Source organism: Rhododendron vialii, chromosome 9a, assembly GCF_030253575.1.
Source record: "Rhododendron vialii isolate Sample 1 chromosome 9a, ASM3025357v1".
In the NCBI taxonomy this organism is placed as follows: Eukaryota; Viridiplantae; Streptophyta; class Magnoliopsida; order Ericales; family Ericaceae; genus Rhododendron; species Rhododendron vialii.
This window is the reverse complement of record NC_080565.1, coordinates 29,312,527-29,328,917: the sequence shown is the minus strand read 5'-3', so window position 1 is coordinate 29,328,917 and position 16,391 is coordinate 29,312,527. Positions and strand designations below refer to the sequence as shown.

The 16,391-nt window shown below is 38.3% G+C and overlaps 1 protein-coding gene and 1 pseudogene across 1 annotated transcript; both read left to right on the top strand.

The window, feature by feature from the left end:
- LOC131301424 (phospholipid-transporting ATPase 3-like) overlaps positions 1–6,701 on the top strand; it is a 42,322-nt pseudogene extending 35,621 nt beyond the window's left edge.
- Positions 6,702–14,478: 7,777 nt separating this feature from the next.
- LOC131301538 (uncharacterized) lies at positions 14,479–15,875 on the top strand. The gene has a single exon (XM_058327892.1). It carries the CDS (start codon positions 14,693–14,695, stop codon positions 15,707–15,709), a length of 1,017 nt encoding a protein of 338 aa, XP_058183875.1. The 5' UTR covers positions 14,479–14,692; the 3' UTR covers positions 15,710–15,875.
- The last annotated feature ends 516 nt before the right edge of the window (positions 15,876–16,391 follow it).

Below are 16,391 nucleotides of genomic sequence, written 5' to 3'. Positions count from 1 at the left end.
GTTACCCCTCTCTGTGACAGCTAAGGCTTTTAGATGAGTTGTTAGTTAACAATCTAATAACACCTTTACCTTCTTGTGGCTAATATGGTGTTAAGATAAGTGAATTTGAAAGACGCGATGGTAAAACATGGCTGTTATGGAATTTGAGACCAGTTTTTTTCGATTCTAAAGAGTATGACATTTGGATCAAATCATAGATTATGTCAAGTTCCAGGGTTACAGGATGCAGTTACACTCCTTGGAATCAGACCATATGATTCGTTCACGTACTGATACATTTAAGGATGACCGGACAAAGATTTACGTGTTTAGATGGTGTTGAACTCCTACTAAGAAGTTTCACAGATAACAGATATCTGAAGTGTGTCGGAATAGGATTTTAAAGTGTTGCACTGCCTTTGGTAAACTCAACTCTAAAAGCTAGCTTTTGAAGAGAGGGTGCCCTCACGATTCTGATTGTTGTAGTGCTCACACAAAACTTTATCTTTTTGAATAAACCCCATTGAAGTTGATGAGCTAGTAACTTTTCACTGGAGGATATTATTGCTGCTTCGGTCACGAGGAAATTTTTAGGCTACCTGAACTCTCTAAATGTTAAAGTTGAAGTGGGTTTTGTTGTCATTCACTAACATCAGAAGTTTAGTATGACGGGGGCTATGTATGCCAGCCTCTCTCACTGCACCTGCCAAGAATAACTGGTTTGTTGTGCAAAATTGGACGATGTGGTTTGCTGCTGTTGGTTACTACCATAATTTTGAGAATAAAAGGTGTAGTCATCAATACATATTACTACCTCAAATCACAATGCAACTTATGCAGGTTGCAGAACTCATAGAGAAGAATCTTGTTTTAATTGGGTGCACAGCTATAGAAGACAGGCTTCAAGAAGGGGTACCAAACTGTATAGAGACTCTTTCAAGAGCTGGAATCAAGATTTGGATTCTGACTGGGGACAAGATGGAAACAGCCATTAATATAGCTTATGGTTAGCATCTAAAACAGCCCCTTTCATTACTGTTCCTTGCAGCATATTTTCTTTCCTTCTTTTTATCTGTTACTGCTTGTGTGATCTCTCTGTTTTCTTTGCCTTAGCATGCAAGTTGATCAATAATGACATGAGACATTTCATCATGAGTTCAGAAACTGATGATATTAGAGAAGTTGAAAGCAGAGTAAGGGATGGGCCTATATTGTTTGATTTTGCATGGCACTGTCAGAAATTACTTAGGTTCATAATGTTTATTGGCTTAAACTTGCATTAACTTCTGTGGTCAGGGTGACCAAGAGGAGATTGCGAGATATATGAGAGATGCCGTGAAAAATAAGCTAACAAAGTTCCACGAGGAAGCACAACACTTTCTGCATACTCCTTCTACTCCAAAGTCGGCACTAGTGATAGATGGGAAATGTTTGTTGTATGCATTAGACCCAAGTTTATGAGTGATGCTTCTTAATTTTGCCTTGAACTGTCATTCAGTCATTTGCTGCCGAGTTTCTCCTTTACAAAAAGCACAAGTAAGAGTTCCTCGTCGTGACTCTCTTGATATATACAACTTCCAAGTATTTTTTCTTCTTGGGAAAAATATGTATTTAACTTTATTTGTTCTCGTACCATGATGGAACTTAAAAGTATACAGTGTGTTCAGCTTATCGGTGGAGTGCAAAGCAGAAACCTTTGCTGCTTGGGCTTCTTCATTTTTTAAGAACTCTTTATTTCTTTTGAAGAATTTGGACAGTTAAAGCCCTACCAGTTTTTATCTAATATACCACATCAATTGGTTTAGTTTTAGAACCATGTTAAATCTTACTGAATTGGCATTAGTTTTGTCTCCTGGTCTAACTAAGCTTGAAAGGCTTTGTAAAAGTATCCTGGGCATAGTTTCATATTACTGAGAAGATTAGGAATAAAGAGTCAGAGTCAAGGCTTCTCAAATTCACTTCTACAGGTCTTCCACCTCTAATATTACTAGTTCTCTCATTCGTAGATTGTGGTAACAGAAATTCCTCTCTAGATTCATCCTCTTTAGTTTAGTTTTCTTATTTTGCTTAAGGAGGGATTGCGGTCATTGGTATTTGTTATCTTTCTGTCACTAAAATGCTCGTTTACCATTAAAAGAAAAAGCATTTGGAAACGGCGGTAGGAACATTTTCTGCTGATTTAAAATTCATCACAGATCAGTGTCTTAAAAGTTTTCTGGAAAGGGCTTTTCAGTGATCAGAATGTTTTTGAAAAAGTAACTGGCTGTTGAGGACTGTCAACAAATGGATCGGACTGGAGCCTGACACTATTTGCTATTTTGGGATTAGAGCATCTCCAACCCACCCTCCATTTCTCAATTTTGGAGGAAAACCTTGCCCCAACCAATATTCCCTTTGCTCCTCGATTTGAGAAAATATAATTTGATACTCCAATTAGAGAGTGTGTGATCCTTATCGAGGATGTCCTCTATTTCACTAGTAAAATTTTCTGAATTCCATTTTTCTCCGAATCAGTTTTTGATTCCAAATATATTTATCTAGCGTGCCCTTCATAGGTCATACAATATGTTGTATTTGGCCGAAACTCTGAAACTCATAATGTGGACATCCACTACTTTTATGAAGTGGTGTCATTGGAAAGATAACGATGGTATCTTAAAAAATAAACCTATTATTAAATCCATTATAAGAATTTGAAAAAATGGTTTGGGAAAAAAAACTGACAGTGGAAGTAATTGAAGGAAACTAATTGTTGAATAACCTGAAATGCATTATTGGCCCATTTCCTAACAGTTCAAGCTTTGAGACAATCGGTAAGTTAACATGGTGTTCGAGCTCAAATTGAGAGAGGCTTTGGGTTCAAGTCTCTTCGTTTGAAACTGTCCCCGTATGCATCTTGTTACTTCTCTTTGTGTTCTATTTGCTCTATCTATGAATATTTGCATCCTTAATACGGTGTTGCACGCGAGGAAGAATGTTGAATTGATAACTTAAACTCTTTAGAGGTCAATTTTGGAGGGAGATTTTGAAAGATGAAAATTGAGATGTGTTGGTTGGAGTTGGTTTAAATAGTGGAAGTCATTAAACTTATTTTTTGGATATTAAGTCTATTCTCTCAAATACAGGATTGGGTTGGAGATGGTCTCACAGAAGTTGACTTTAGATTGGTTTAAAGTACCTTGCTTTTCGGTTCTTAAAAAAAAAAAAAAAATTTAAGGTACCTTGCTTTTGGCTTTAGACCTTTTAGGAACGATGTTAAACTGTCATCTCACTTTTTTAGTGTTGCCAAATGTTGCTCTGGCTGGACAACGGCATAGTCGTCTGATTATGGGCTTTTTTGCTTCTCAAGTCTTCAAATTATTATCAACTGCCAAGTGGATTTGTTGGTTGGAAGACAATCTTGAGTTACATATTTCGGGGTGAAACCTGAAACACTTTATACTCTTTGCAGGTGACAAGCCTGGTCAAGAAAGGTGTGCGAAGAATAACATTAAGTATTGGTGACGGTGTCAATGACGTTAGTATGATTCAAGCTGCACATATTGGGGTTGGAATCAGTGGTCTGGAAGGCACGCAAGCAGTGATGGCCAGCGATTTTGCAATTTCTCAATTCCGCTTTCTTACAGATTTACTACTTGTGCATGGGCGGTGGTCATATCACAGAATAAGCAAGGAACTATTTTTGTCCATGTTAATTTCTTTTAGTTTCTCTCTTTGGCTTTTTCTTGTTTTAATAGTTGCGAATTACTATTGCAGGTTGTTACTTTCTTCTTCTACAAGAATCTTATATTTTCTTTGACACAGTTTTGGTACACCTTCCAAACTGGGTTTTCTGGTCAGCGGTTCTATGACGATTGGTTTCAGACTCTATATAATGCGATTTTTACATCCCTGCCAGTGATTATGGTTGGCGTGTTTGAGAAGGTACTGTATTTGTTCTGCATAGGTCAATTTTCATTGTGTGTATGGCAGTGTTCTCTACTGGCATTACTTGCGTTGATTCACTCAAGTCTTCATATACTCTAATTCCGTTTGATTTTGTAGACTTGTTGCATGTTTCTGCAACCACCTTAATGTAAAATCTGCTCTTTTGGCAGGATGTCGGTGCATCTCTTTCCAGAAAGTACCCTGAGTTGTACAAGGAGGGAATGAGAAATACCTACTTCAACTGGAAGGTTCTGATGGTCCTGGCTGTGTCTTCGCTTTACCAATCACTAATTGTGTTCTATTTTGTGGTCGCTTCCAGCTCTAACAGTGTCCATTCATCTGGCAAGATGTTTGGTCTATGGGATATTAGCACGATGGCATTCAACTGTATCGTGGTAATTGTTAACTTGCGTCTTCTTCTTATGTGCGACACGATTACCCGGTGGCATCATGTAAGTGTTGGAGGAAGTATGCTAGCTTGGCTTACATTTGTCGTTGTATATTCAGGTGTTTACACCACCACGGTGAGTCTTTCTTCCTCTTATTTCAAGATGATTTTGAGTTAACCTAGATTTGGGTCAAGGATTTGGGGAGGGATTTGTGGTGGGAGAAGATAAGGAATGGAGAAAAGATTGAATATGAACCGTCAGATCCACTAACTATTCAACTTCCGCCCCTATTTTTATTTTTCCTCCACCAAAACCTTAATCCATAGACCAACCTTACAGCCCCTTTGGATGGAGTGATTTCAAGAGAAAAGAAAAGAAAGGGTTTTGATTTCTAGCTAAATCACTCATTTGGATTGACTATTTTGGTGAGAAATGGAGAGAGAAGTACAGAAATAAAATGTTTTGATTGGCTTCTCCCCTTTCTCACCCAATCTTGTGAGAAAGGACTCCTCTTTCTTATCTCACTATTTCTCACCATCCAAGGGGCTGTTAGTCTTCTATGTAACTTTCTCAAATTTTTACCTCACTGCAGGGCATCTATTCTGTGGTATATGTATCGATCAGCACGGCCTATTTCTACGTCACATTTCTTCTTGTTCCCATTGTTGCGCTGCTTGGCGATTTTTTATATAAAGGGTAAGAGCGGGAGGCTTTATTTAATCTTGTTTGAAGCAATACATTGTTGCCACGCAAGGATGAGGCCCAAGGTTTAAATTAAGAGTATCAGAACACGCAACTTTTTAAAAATCAATTTTGACCAAAAGAGACTTTTAAGGTGCCTAAATCAGACATAAGGGCCAAGTCTCGGCCGTGAACTGGTTCGTGAATAGCTGATACATAACGGGAACTGGTTGATATGCATGCAATGTTTCATCTCACTATCAAGGTGCGATGGTATCGGAAGGTGGAAAATTGACCAATATTTATAACCTCGACGAGGCCCCATTACAGCGCAAAGATTGCACATGGTTTAATGCTTTGTTGCTTAATCGGACAGAAGCATATCAGTGAACAATGCTACAACAACCATATTTGCTTGCCACGTTTTCCTTTATCATACCCCTAATGTTTACCTGACTCACGTGGTAATCATTTAACCAAGTAACTGGTTTGGAATCGGTTGAGTGAGATGTTAGGACTTGTCCTACATGGCTATGTGAGTTAATTATTACCACCGAAACAAAAAAATATGTGTTTGGATGGTCTTTTCATTTATTTATTGTCATTTGTTTTGACTTTTGTTAACATGAGTCTTATAGAAACAACAGATGGCAAACAAAATGTTCTAGTCGAGTATGTCGCCTTTATTTTGGTGTGGAAAAGTTGACGGTGCACCGAAAATTGCACTCGCGTTTATTTGTTCACTTTTTTATTTTTTTTCTGGAACCTATAACATTTTGGTCTTTATCAATGTTCATCTAATTGTCATTGAGTCCTGCTACCGGTACAGATTTTTGTGCACAGATTGTGCACAGATTTAGTTGTGGGGCCCACCACGGGTCCCACACAAATCATCCAAGCCGTTCATTAAATGTAAAACACTTTTTCAAGGGTCTCCGTAAAAAATAAGCTCAATCCAATACCTATAGGTGCTTCATCCAACCATCTAACTTTTCATTCAGATTTTCGGATAATGAAAAGTTATACGATTGGATCGAGCATCTATAGGTATCGGATTGAGATTATTTTTTACGGGGACCCTTGAAAAAATATTTTACATTTAATGAACGGCTCGAATGATTTGTGTGGGACCCGTGGTGGGCCCCATAACAAAATCTGTGCACAATCTGTGCACAAATTGTATGTGTGTGTAGCATTTCTGATTGTCATTTGGCTTCAGGGTTCAGAGATGGTTCTTCCCGTATGATTATCAAATTATTCAGGAAATGCACAGGCATGAACCTGAACGGTCGTCTTGTGATTTTCTAAGTCTTAAAAATCAATTGACGCCTGACAAGGAAAGAACGTTTGCCGTGGCACGGCTTCCACGAGAGACGAAGCACACTGGTTTTGCTTTTGATTCACCTGGGTACGAGTCTTTCTTCGCAGAAAAGGCGGGTGTCTTTGCCCCACAGAAGGCATGGGATGTGGCAAGGAGAGCCAGTATGATTAGTAAATCGAAGACTCCTAGAAGGGATTAAACTTGGATGAATTTGTTTTCGTTTTCATTATTTCACTACAATATCCTAGTAGTGAATTTGTTTTCGTTTCCTTCCTCCTCTTTTTTTTTTGGGTCCAACTTGCAATGACAGGGCTTAGGACTAACAGAATACTTATATATATATTGTGTGAAACAAAGTTTCCAGATTTTTTCCAGGCAAATTATAAGCTGTTAATGTTGCTGTATCTTATAGGACTAACCTCGAAACCCGAGTATTGTTCTGTTCGAAACATCAGTTTTGTTCCTAACCAAGTTTATCTAGCGCTTGCGGGGGTGGTTTCCGTAGAATAGATATAGTGTGTTGTTCCTGGTCGTACTGGTTCGAGTCACGGTAAACGTCTTAAAAAAGGAGAGAGGCCTTTGTTAGTTAGATGGGAAAATTAGCCATAAATACGGTAAAATAGTTTTCATTTGAGCTCTGTTTGTTTGGGCGTAAAATGTTTTACCTATTTTTCGGTATTTGGTTATGTAAGAAATTATTAAAATATTTTCCATCAATTGGATGAAAATGACTTACCCTTAAATCTTTCGTAAATTATTTTCCAAAATGAACCTACTGCTTTCTACTGCAATTCTCACTACTCAGTTTTCTCGATCGTCAGTCTTGACCCACATTCAATTTTAATATTTTCAGATCTCTCCACCATTTAATTCCCCTTCCCTCTCTCTGCATTATTTTGTTGATTTCTGAAAATATTTTCAAGTGCCAATCAAATACCGGAAAATAAAAGTTTGAAATTTGTTTTCTGAAAAAACATTTTACATGGAAAGTATTTTACATCAAAACAAATGGAGCCTTAGAGGAAGAGCGCCAGCAAAATAATTTTCAGCGGAGATCCTTTAACTTTTTGAGTTTTTTAGCTATAAGGCCAAAACATGTTTAGACAACTTTATAGAGTTTTAGGGTGCATTTTTCTATTATAGAGTTTTAGTGATTTAAACACTTTCACAAGGTATTCTAGAGTTTAGGCACTTTCATATATAGGGTACCCTAAGATTTTAGGTACTTTCACATGATACTCTAAAATTTTAGGCACTTAGAATGCCTTTGTCCTTATGTTTGATTGTAAAATGTGCTTATTATTAAACTCAAAAAATATAAATATGAGGAATTTGTGGCTAGTCTTCCAAGCCGAAGACTTTGTCCAGCTCTTATTTATCCAATTCTACTTTTCTGAAAAGTACCTTTATTTTATTTTCCATTGAACTTGATTAATCTGATTTAATGGTGTGTTTCTAGTTTCATTTCAATCTTTCCACGCGGTTAGGAAATTATTAAGTTTTCGCTCAAGGCAAACCATGAATCACATTGTGATCTCACCTTTTGGTCACATGCAATAGCATTACATACGAAGTCAGATCAAGATGCTCTCGCCTATTCACACGTTAGACGTCGACAAGTTCTGACAAATCCGCGCTTCTGCTACAGCCTTTTATTTTTGCTGAAGCCCAGACCAAAGAGGATATCCAATGCCCGAGCCATATGAAATAGCAAGCCCATATATAAGTATTCTGATCTTCACAGCCCGGGAAGAAATAAAAACAGAGAGAAGTAAGTCAAATTCCCGAACCAAAATTGACAAAAAGATAGTAATTACTTCGGGAGCCGTAGGTTGAACTTTTGCACTCTTCATGTATCTGTTGGCATATCTTTTTTTTTTTTGTCCTCGTCTTTCTTAGTTAACGGTTAGAACATGGGGTTCCGAACTTCCGATGCTGATAACATTGACTGAAATAGTATTCATTTTTTTTTTTCCCCCATCGGTCACAACCAGCAGAGGAGGGGCAATTGCCTTAGTTATCTTCTTTGGGCACAACATAACCATGACGGATCCCGAAAGCTCAAAATGGCATTCGACTACATATCGATCTCCTCTGTTGAGGTCAACATTTCGTTTCTTCGCAAAGTCGCATTTTTAACTTTCGCAAAGTTTGAATACTCAGTTAACTTTATTATGTTTAATAGATAGATTGAAAATAAATGTCAAATTCTACTAGTAGTAGAATATTACATTTGCTGCTCCGGAAGTTTTTTTAAACCCTCGAAAGGGAGACAAAGCACCAGCACAAGCAAACATTTGATAGGCTCAGGCTGCAGTGAATGATTAATTAATTAAAGCAAGGCAATCAATCAATAAAACACTAATGTTTTGTTGTTTTCCAAGTGAATGTGAGTTATTGTCTTAGTAATCACAAACCCGAGAGATGGAGTGAAGAAACACAATGATTAACACACCAATTTCAAACATTAAGCAAACCATTAATCTATTGTGTTTTACAATTGTGAGTGCCAATGATGCATTGGGATCGGGCGTGTGTGGCGCGTGCGTCCCCCGCCATCATTTCTAAAAACAACGGTCGTGCTACAGCTAAATACATGGAGGTAGCACGGTAGTTTAAATACCCACTCACCGAAAAGCAAGATTACTTTATAAACCTTAATCAACAATCCTCCAAAATGCTACATTCTCGCTCTCAATTCTCGCAATGCACTTGCGCTTTCAATCAACAACCCTCCAAAAAGCAAAAATGTTTTTCATGCTCGTGTTGGCTCCTAATCCGCTCATGCAGGCAAATTATGTGACTTTTTTTTTAATAACCGAGGAACAGCCCTACAGCCACAATTGGACCCGACTCTCAAATCTCAGGAGCACTAGCGCGGCCACACCAGTCACGGGCTCCCCACTTATTATCTGGGTACTCATCCGGTAGGGAATCAAACTCCTGACCAAGGAGAATACTCCCAAAGTCAATCATTCGTCCTTACCACTGGGACAACTCCTGGATGTATATGTGACTTGGTTTATATAACTAGTGTATACATAAATTCAGGGATTAGAGATGATCCAAAATCTAAACGAAAACTTTATCTCGTTAGTTAATTGCTTCTTTCGTTTTCTGGCCGGGGAAATACACTGTAGTTCAAGTTTTTTTTGTCAAATGAAACAGACAAGTAGAATCAGAGTTTCACTACGGCACGCCAAGGGCTTTGTTGCTTTACTCGTAAGATAAGAAACATGTGAACTGTTGAATATTCGACATCATTTCAAAGAAAAAAAATTTCCAAAACGTCTAGCTTATGAGCACCTTTCACTAACCTTGACTAAATTTTTTTGTTTTTTTCTCTTTTCAAATTTTTTTTTTGTGTTTGTTAATTTTGCGTCCACCCTCTTCTTTTTTAGCTTGAGTTTATTCCCGAATGAGCTTACTTATTATACTAAGTATAAAATCCTAGAAAATATGGGAGCCCTAATATGAAAGAAAATTTGGGGGGCCAAGGCGCAATCCTTTCACGCCTTCCCTCAGGAACAGACATGAGACTAATCCCATTTCCGGTCCAGTCAAAGACTGATCATCAACGTCGGAACCGTGAAATTCACAGTAATAAAATCACTTTCTTGCGGCCCGACCTCAAGAAATTGAACCCTCTTACCAATTATATGAGAAGCAAACCCATCAACTAACGGGACCAACCACTCATCCAAACTGGTGTTGTGTCGTGTCCCAATTATCTTGGTCCCTTTCCGAAACGAAATGTCAATGGGACAACGTGCTCGCGTTCTATAGTGGAAACCGACATTTTTAAAGATAACGAGCTAAAAGCTCCAATTTAATGAATCCTCCATGTGATTCTAGTAGAATGCAGAGACGCGCGTGGACAAATTAAAATTGGTGCTTTTTTTTTTTTAAAGTCTGATGCTCAGGAGTGATGAGTTTCTTTCATTACTACTTTTTTTCTATGATCGGTCTTTCATTACTTTTTTTTTTTGGATCCGAAATCTTTCATTACTAGACATCACGAAAAAACACAAAGAAAAGGCAGGGACAGTACGATGCAGGCACTGGAGAAAAAACACTCGCAAAAATTCTACGACCACACCCAAAATTACACACTTTCTCACAAAACACAAAGGTTCCACACACAATATATGCAGTGTGTGTGGGACCCTTGTGTTTTATGAGAGGGTATGTATTTGGGTGTGTGAACAAAATCGGACTGCGGATCAAAAAAACCAAACAAAATCGGACTCCTTTATACACACATATATATTCATGTGAAGGTGTTGCACGTACTGCACTACTAGCGTGTGTGGAATCCGATATGAATGTGATCAGTGTGTGCAAAGCATATGTGCAAGTCTGTGTGGTTGTAGAATTAAGGATTGTGTGGTAGTAGAATTAAGGATTGTTGTATGTTGTTTTATTAGTACCTAAAATATGCAATTATTCTACAACCGCAAAGACTTACAAAAACGCATGCGCATTCTTATGGGAACCCGCATACACCACACATTCTGTGTGCGAGGGACTTACAAATATATGTAATTCTGGAATGCGTGTTTTATCTTTTTTAATGAGTTTGTGGTTGTAGAATACGAAGTATTTGATAAAGCATATGGTGCAGTTTCAAAAGATGATTATTTTTCAAGGGAGAGTTCAAGTCAGCTTGTGCGGACTCGGTTTAATTTTTAGATTTTATAATCGCATGAGAGAACTCTTCAAGTGCCGATTTGATTAGTCGAGTCGAATATTAAGGTATTCAAAGCACGAATCAAGCCTTTCTATTCGAGCATGAGCTCAACTAGCATTTGAGAACTCCAACACGAGTATTAAACTAGCTAGTTTCTAGAAACAAGCTAGAGTCCATTTATACAAGTCGAGTTCAAGTAAGTCGTAGCTCGACTCATTACTAAACGAGTCAAAAAAATTTGTTCAAATTAGGTTGCTCATAATCAGTGGCGGATACAAAATTTATGACTTGGACGGGCCAAAAAACATCTATTTTTACATTGGTCACAAAAAAAAAAAAATAGAATTTCACAAGTATGTATTGCTACTTGTGAGGTCCAAGAAAGACACGAGATTGTGTACATGTGTGTAGATGCCATGTAAGTTTATATATGCGACCTAAAAATGATAGATAACTTTATACATTTAAGAATATTTTTCAGCACACATATAGGAAATTTAATACATTTTTCACCAAGGGGCTTGTAGGGGCTAATTCAATAGAATATTCTAAAATTAATTCGAAAAACTAATGTAATATATGCTTATATTTAGAGTTGTATAAGGGCCCAGGCACCCTGTGGTGCTCCAAACCCTTCCAACTCGTTTGCAGCCATAATCCTATCTGGCCTTCCCAATTGCAAACAGCAAACAGAGATTTATTCAATGCCCCTGGGACACGCCATGGGATGTCATAAACTCTTCTTCCACCGCACATTTAAAGGGTCTCGACCAAATGTATAAAGCCCACTCGAATGTATGATAAAAAAAAGTTTGAGGTATCCCTACATGGTGTCCCCTATAGACATGGATAATTACTAAGATGTCATCAAAGATGAGAAATTGTTCTTTCATCTCTAACAAAAAATGTCAGACCCTTCCTCTTTGTTCACTTGAGATTTTAAGAATCACCCTCCTTTTCAGCACAATTTATAATGAGTTTTCTCTTCGCTTATTATTCATAACTCTATATTTAAAAACTTTGCTCAAAGCCTTTGGGGCTTCAGGAAGCTCTCGCAAGATTTTAAATTCAGGGGGCCGGCTTAGTATATAGATATATATGGAGTGTTTTTTATCGGAATATATACGTATTATATCATAAAGTTTTAATTTCCAATTCATTACATTTGTATATTAAAATGATTCTTTAGGCTACATCAACTATCACGTATTTATTTTTTATTTATGAAAGAAATTAAGAAATAAAAATATAAAATAACTGATTTTTTATCAAATCGAATCAAAATTATTAAGATTATAAGTAGCTATACATAAATATTCAAAATCAAATATATACAAAATAAAAAATTTTAAATTCAAACGCTCCGACAGCTCTCTAAACCCCAACATAGTTCCGCTCCCTGTTTTTAAACAGCAGGAGCTGCTGTAAATTTGCGCTAAAAATCAGTGAGGAATTACTCCCAGAAAAGATGGAAAGATTGATGGATGGATGTGCCCCGACAGATGGAGAGACTTTCCGTGAAAATTCAGTAGGATTGTGGTTGGTTGTAGGGTACAGTGATGCGTCTCGTTGCACGTTAACAACTGTCGAATGGGGTCACTGGATTTGAGTACACAGTTCCTGAAATTGAGATTCGTCACTTTGGTGTTTCATTGCTTCACTCAATTTGCTTTCTCCTTTTTTTTTTTATTGACGGTCAAGATGTCCGGACAATTTACGTGCATTTTAAGTAAGTTTTTCCGGTTGGTAAGAGGTAAGTGGTCCACACCGGGATGAAGAAATTCATAAGAAATTATTTCTTATAACTCGACTCTAACAATCAAATACTGATTAATTGTGTGAAAAGCAAATCCAACGACCAACCAAACCGGGGCTGATTTGCTCTGTTTTAGATTTGCCTTTTTCTACGCAACAACGGCCGAAGATCAAGCCTCTAGGATAATAGGATTGTGTGTTTTCATTGCAATCACTCTTCCCTTGCCTTGTAAATGCAATGACACTGTTCCCTGGCAGCAACATAAAAACGTAAAATTTACGTCTCGATCTCTTTCATGCGCTCTCTCTCTCTCTCTCTCTCTCTCTCTCTCTCTCTAAAAAGTCTACCACTATGAGTAGAGTACCATCTCTCTCTCTCTCTCTGTGTGAGGGTGAAAATCTCTTGCCATAAACAATCTTCTTTGGTTGTGATGAAAGAAAGAAAAAAAACAATAATGTTCTTTGGAGAGGGAGAGATCTGGTCGTGTTGTCGAGGCCATTCGTAGAACATTCCCGAAATTATTTCGATGAGCAAAATCACTTGCTACTTTTTATGATAAAAATAAATAAATTTACTTTTTAGATTTTGTCGACAGAATTAATCATGTTTAAAATTCATGTATGGGACTTCAATTAGTAAGGCGCTGAGAATGCACTTATTTTGAGAAATAATTGATATAATTAAAACTCATTTACCTCAAGATATGTGTCGCAATAACGGGTTTATTCATACCTTGCTGATATTCTCAACCAATTCTACAAAATAGATGATGTTAATAATTAGATTTTTTTTTTTTTGAAAAGACATACAAATGACCTCCGAACCGTCGGATTATGCATCCGATGGCAAATGCAAAAGGAGCATATGATATTGTGCCCTTTGAAATTTCTGTGTAGTTGTATACCGAGCGAAATTTCTTGATGGCAACATACTAGAGTCGCATTACATGTGGTGCATCCATTTGAGGCGAACATAATTTTAGAGCACAATTATTAAGGTAATTGATACAATTATAGTTGAATTTTTGTTTTGCTTCTGAACTTCATGTGGTTTGTTTGGTGACTAAACAAGGGTCTTGGTATCGGAAGCCCACTCGACTTTCATTAAGCTAAAAAAACGACAAAATAAATATAAACTCGAATACACTTTTTACATTTTTGTACACAGTTTCGCACTTTATAAACTTCTCACACATTTCAACTTACTTTTTAAACCTTAGCAAAAGCACATTGAGCTCTTTTTAGCATTTCCATTAGAGCAATGTTGGAGACTCCGAAAAATTTTCCCAAAAATATCACCGAAAGAAAAATCAATGGTTCAGATTCATTTGGATGTTTAATTCTCGCACATAAAAATGAATCTTAATTATTAATTTCACTTTCAAGGAGACATTTTCGGGGTCCATACAATTTTTGTTTCCAGCAAACAAACCTGTGGGTAGGCCGTGAACATTTTCATTGTAACAAGAGAGAGAGACATTTTATTCACGGAGGAGGCGGCAAATATGACCGGACCATTTCGGCAATAAACTTTTATTCTTTATGGATTTTTTTTTTGAAATTCAAACCATTAAAAATACTTTCCGACACACGCGATTCCCCTCCGTAAAACTTTTTTACAGAGCCTCGTAAAAAAGTTTTTCTCTCCTAACAAAGTGCAGAATTAAATACCACTGGTCCACTCCCCATTCCTGTTGGTACCGATTAAAAATATATGCCACCTACAAAACTACAGAGGGCTATCGATTGAACACTACCTCTGATTTGATGTCCTCATCAACAAACAAAACGCATGCTCTCTTCTACTCCATTTTAAATAGTTCTATTCAACTCTCCAAAACCCACGTCCCACTTTTTTTCTCCCAAAAAGTTTTCCTCTCCACTTTCCTCCTTTGTCTCCCAAACCCCTAGTAGTATAGTTCAACTCATCGAAAAGCCAGAGAAGAAGCCATGAAACACAGAGGAAAAGAGGTAGAAACCAAGCTCAACCCTCCGGAGTACAACTACTCTGCCACGGACCTAATCCCCTGCAAGAAACACCCTTCTTCCTCCGTCGGAATCTGCGCCTACTGCCTCAAGGAAAGACTGATCGAGCTGGTCTGCTCCGACTGCGGCGAGCAACGCCTCTCTTCCTGTTCTTGCTCCGATATCTCCTCCAACCGGAATTCCTCCGCCACCGACATCGGCGGCGTCGGGAGAATCTCGTTCCTGATAGAGAACGACAGGAACGAATCCCGTTCGAAACCCGCGAAATCCGAGGAGGGTTTTCTTGTCAAGAGGAGGGGCGGGATATGGAGGATTGTGAGGCTGTTCGGGAGGAAGAAGAGAGAGAAGGGTGGTTGTAGTGAGAGGAGGAGCGTTGGGGATGGGAACGAGACGTGGGTTTTTGACTACGTCGGTGTCTCGAGGTCCCGGTCCTTGTGTAGCTTCAGGGGCGGTAGTTTTCGCGACGAAAGCAGCAGCGAATTTGCATTCTCTAGTGCTAAAGTCAGTGATTTTAATGGGAATTCTTCGGGGTTGGATTCGGAGAGGCCGAGCGGGTTCAGCGAAACCGAGCCGAGAAAGAGCGGATTGAGAGACGGTGATTTCGGTTTGAGTGGGACTAAGAGGAGCGTGTTTCCGGTCAAGGAAAGCGAGTTTGGCGAGCTTGGTGAGGCTGGGTTTATTGACCTGAAACTCGATCTAGAAACAGAGTCGAGGAAAGCAGAGTACTCTGTTTTGAAGGGTGGCGATTTGAATTTCCCGGTTTCGGTTGAGGATTTCGGTGGGTTAGGAGGTGGGGATTTCCTGGGAAAACATGAAAAACGAGGGATTTTCAGGAGAGGGGGATCGTGCAGGATTACGGTGAACGAGACCGGAATCAAGAGGGACAAGAGAGGGTACAGAGGTTGGAGATGGATTTTCAGGCAGCATCCCAATTGGAGGAGCTCAAGCAAGAAGGATGAAGCTCTTGTAGTGAGGACTTGATAGTGATGAATAATTGTGTAGACTGATTTTCATTTTTGTGTTGGGAGTACCTTTTTTTTGTGTAGTTCTTGGTGGTAGTTCAGACTAGAGGAGGAACTTCAATTAGAGTATTGTCTTTGTTGTTAGTACTCCAGTAATTAAAAGCAGTGTCTACTTGTTTCTCTTTTCTGCTGTGGTTATTTTCTTCTCAGTATCTTCCTAGTTTGTGAAGAATGTTACCCCTAAAATGGCATGTACAAAGGATGATGTGTGCCCGAGCACTACAGGGACCAAAGTCCGGCCATTATATACGGACCTGTAGAACAGTGCAGAGCGGCCGGATTCATCTCGGCAATACATGTGAATGCTAATCTATGTCGTGTGCCAAGTGTTTCAGTCTTGCTTGCATACTTCATACAAGTAGTATGGTACTATCTGAAATCGGTCATTTAGAGATTAGTTGAGGTTAGAATAAAGTGATTCGAATATTTTGTGTGATCAGAAAAAATGGGATAGTGAAATATGTGCAAGCATTCCTCTTTAATATGTACGGAGGAGAGTTGTGCCTTCTGGGTGAACTTCCCGGTCAGGGAATCAAGTCATGGAGAAATCCTGATGCTATATAAGTGAATTATGTCGAAATGTAAGCAAACCTTTACCCTTTTCTCTCCTTTTTTTTGTTTGGCTTCCTACGAAAAGTCCT

Coding starts and splice junctions, on each gene's coding strand:
- LOC131301538 (XM_058327892.1), top strand. CDS start 14,693: ATGAAACACAGAGGAAAAGAGGTAGAAACCAAGCTCAACCCTCCGGAG.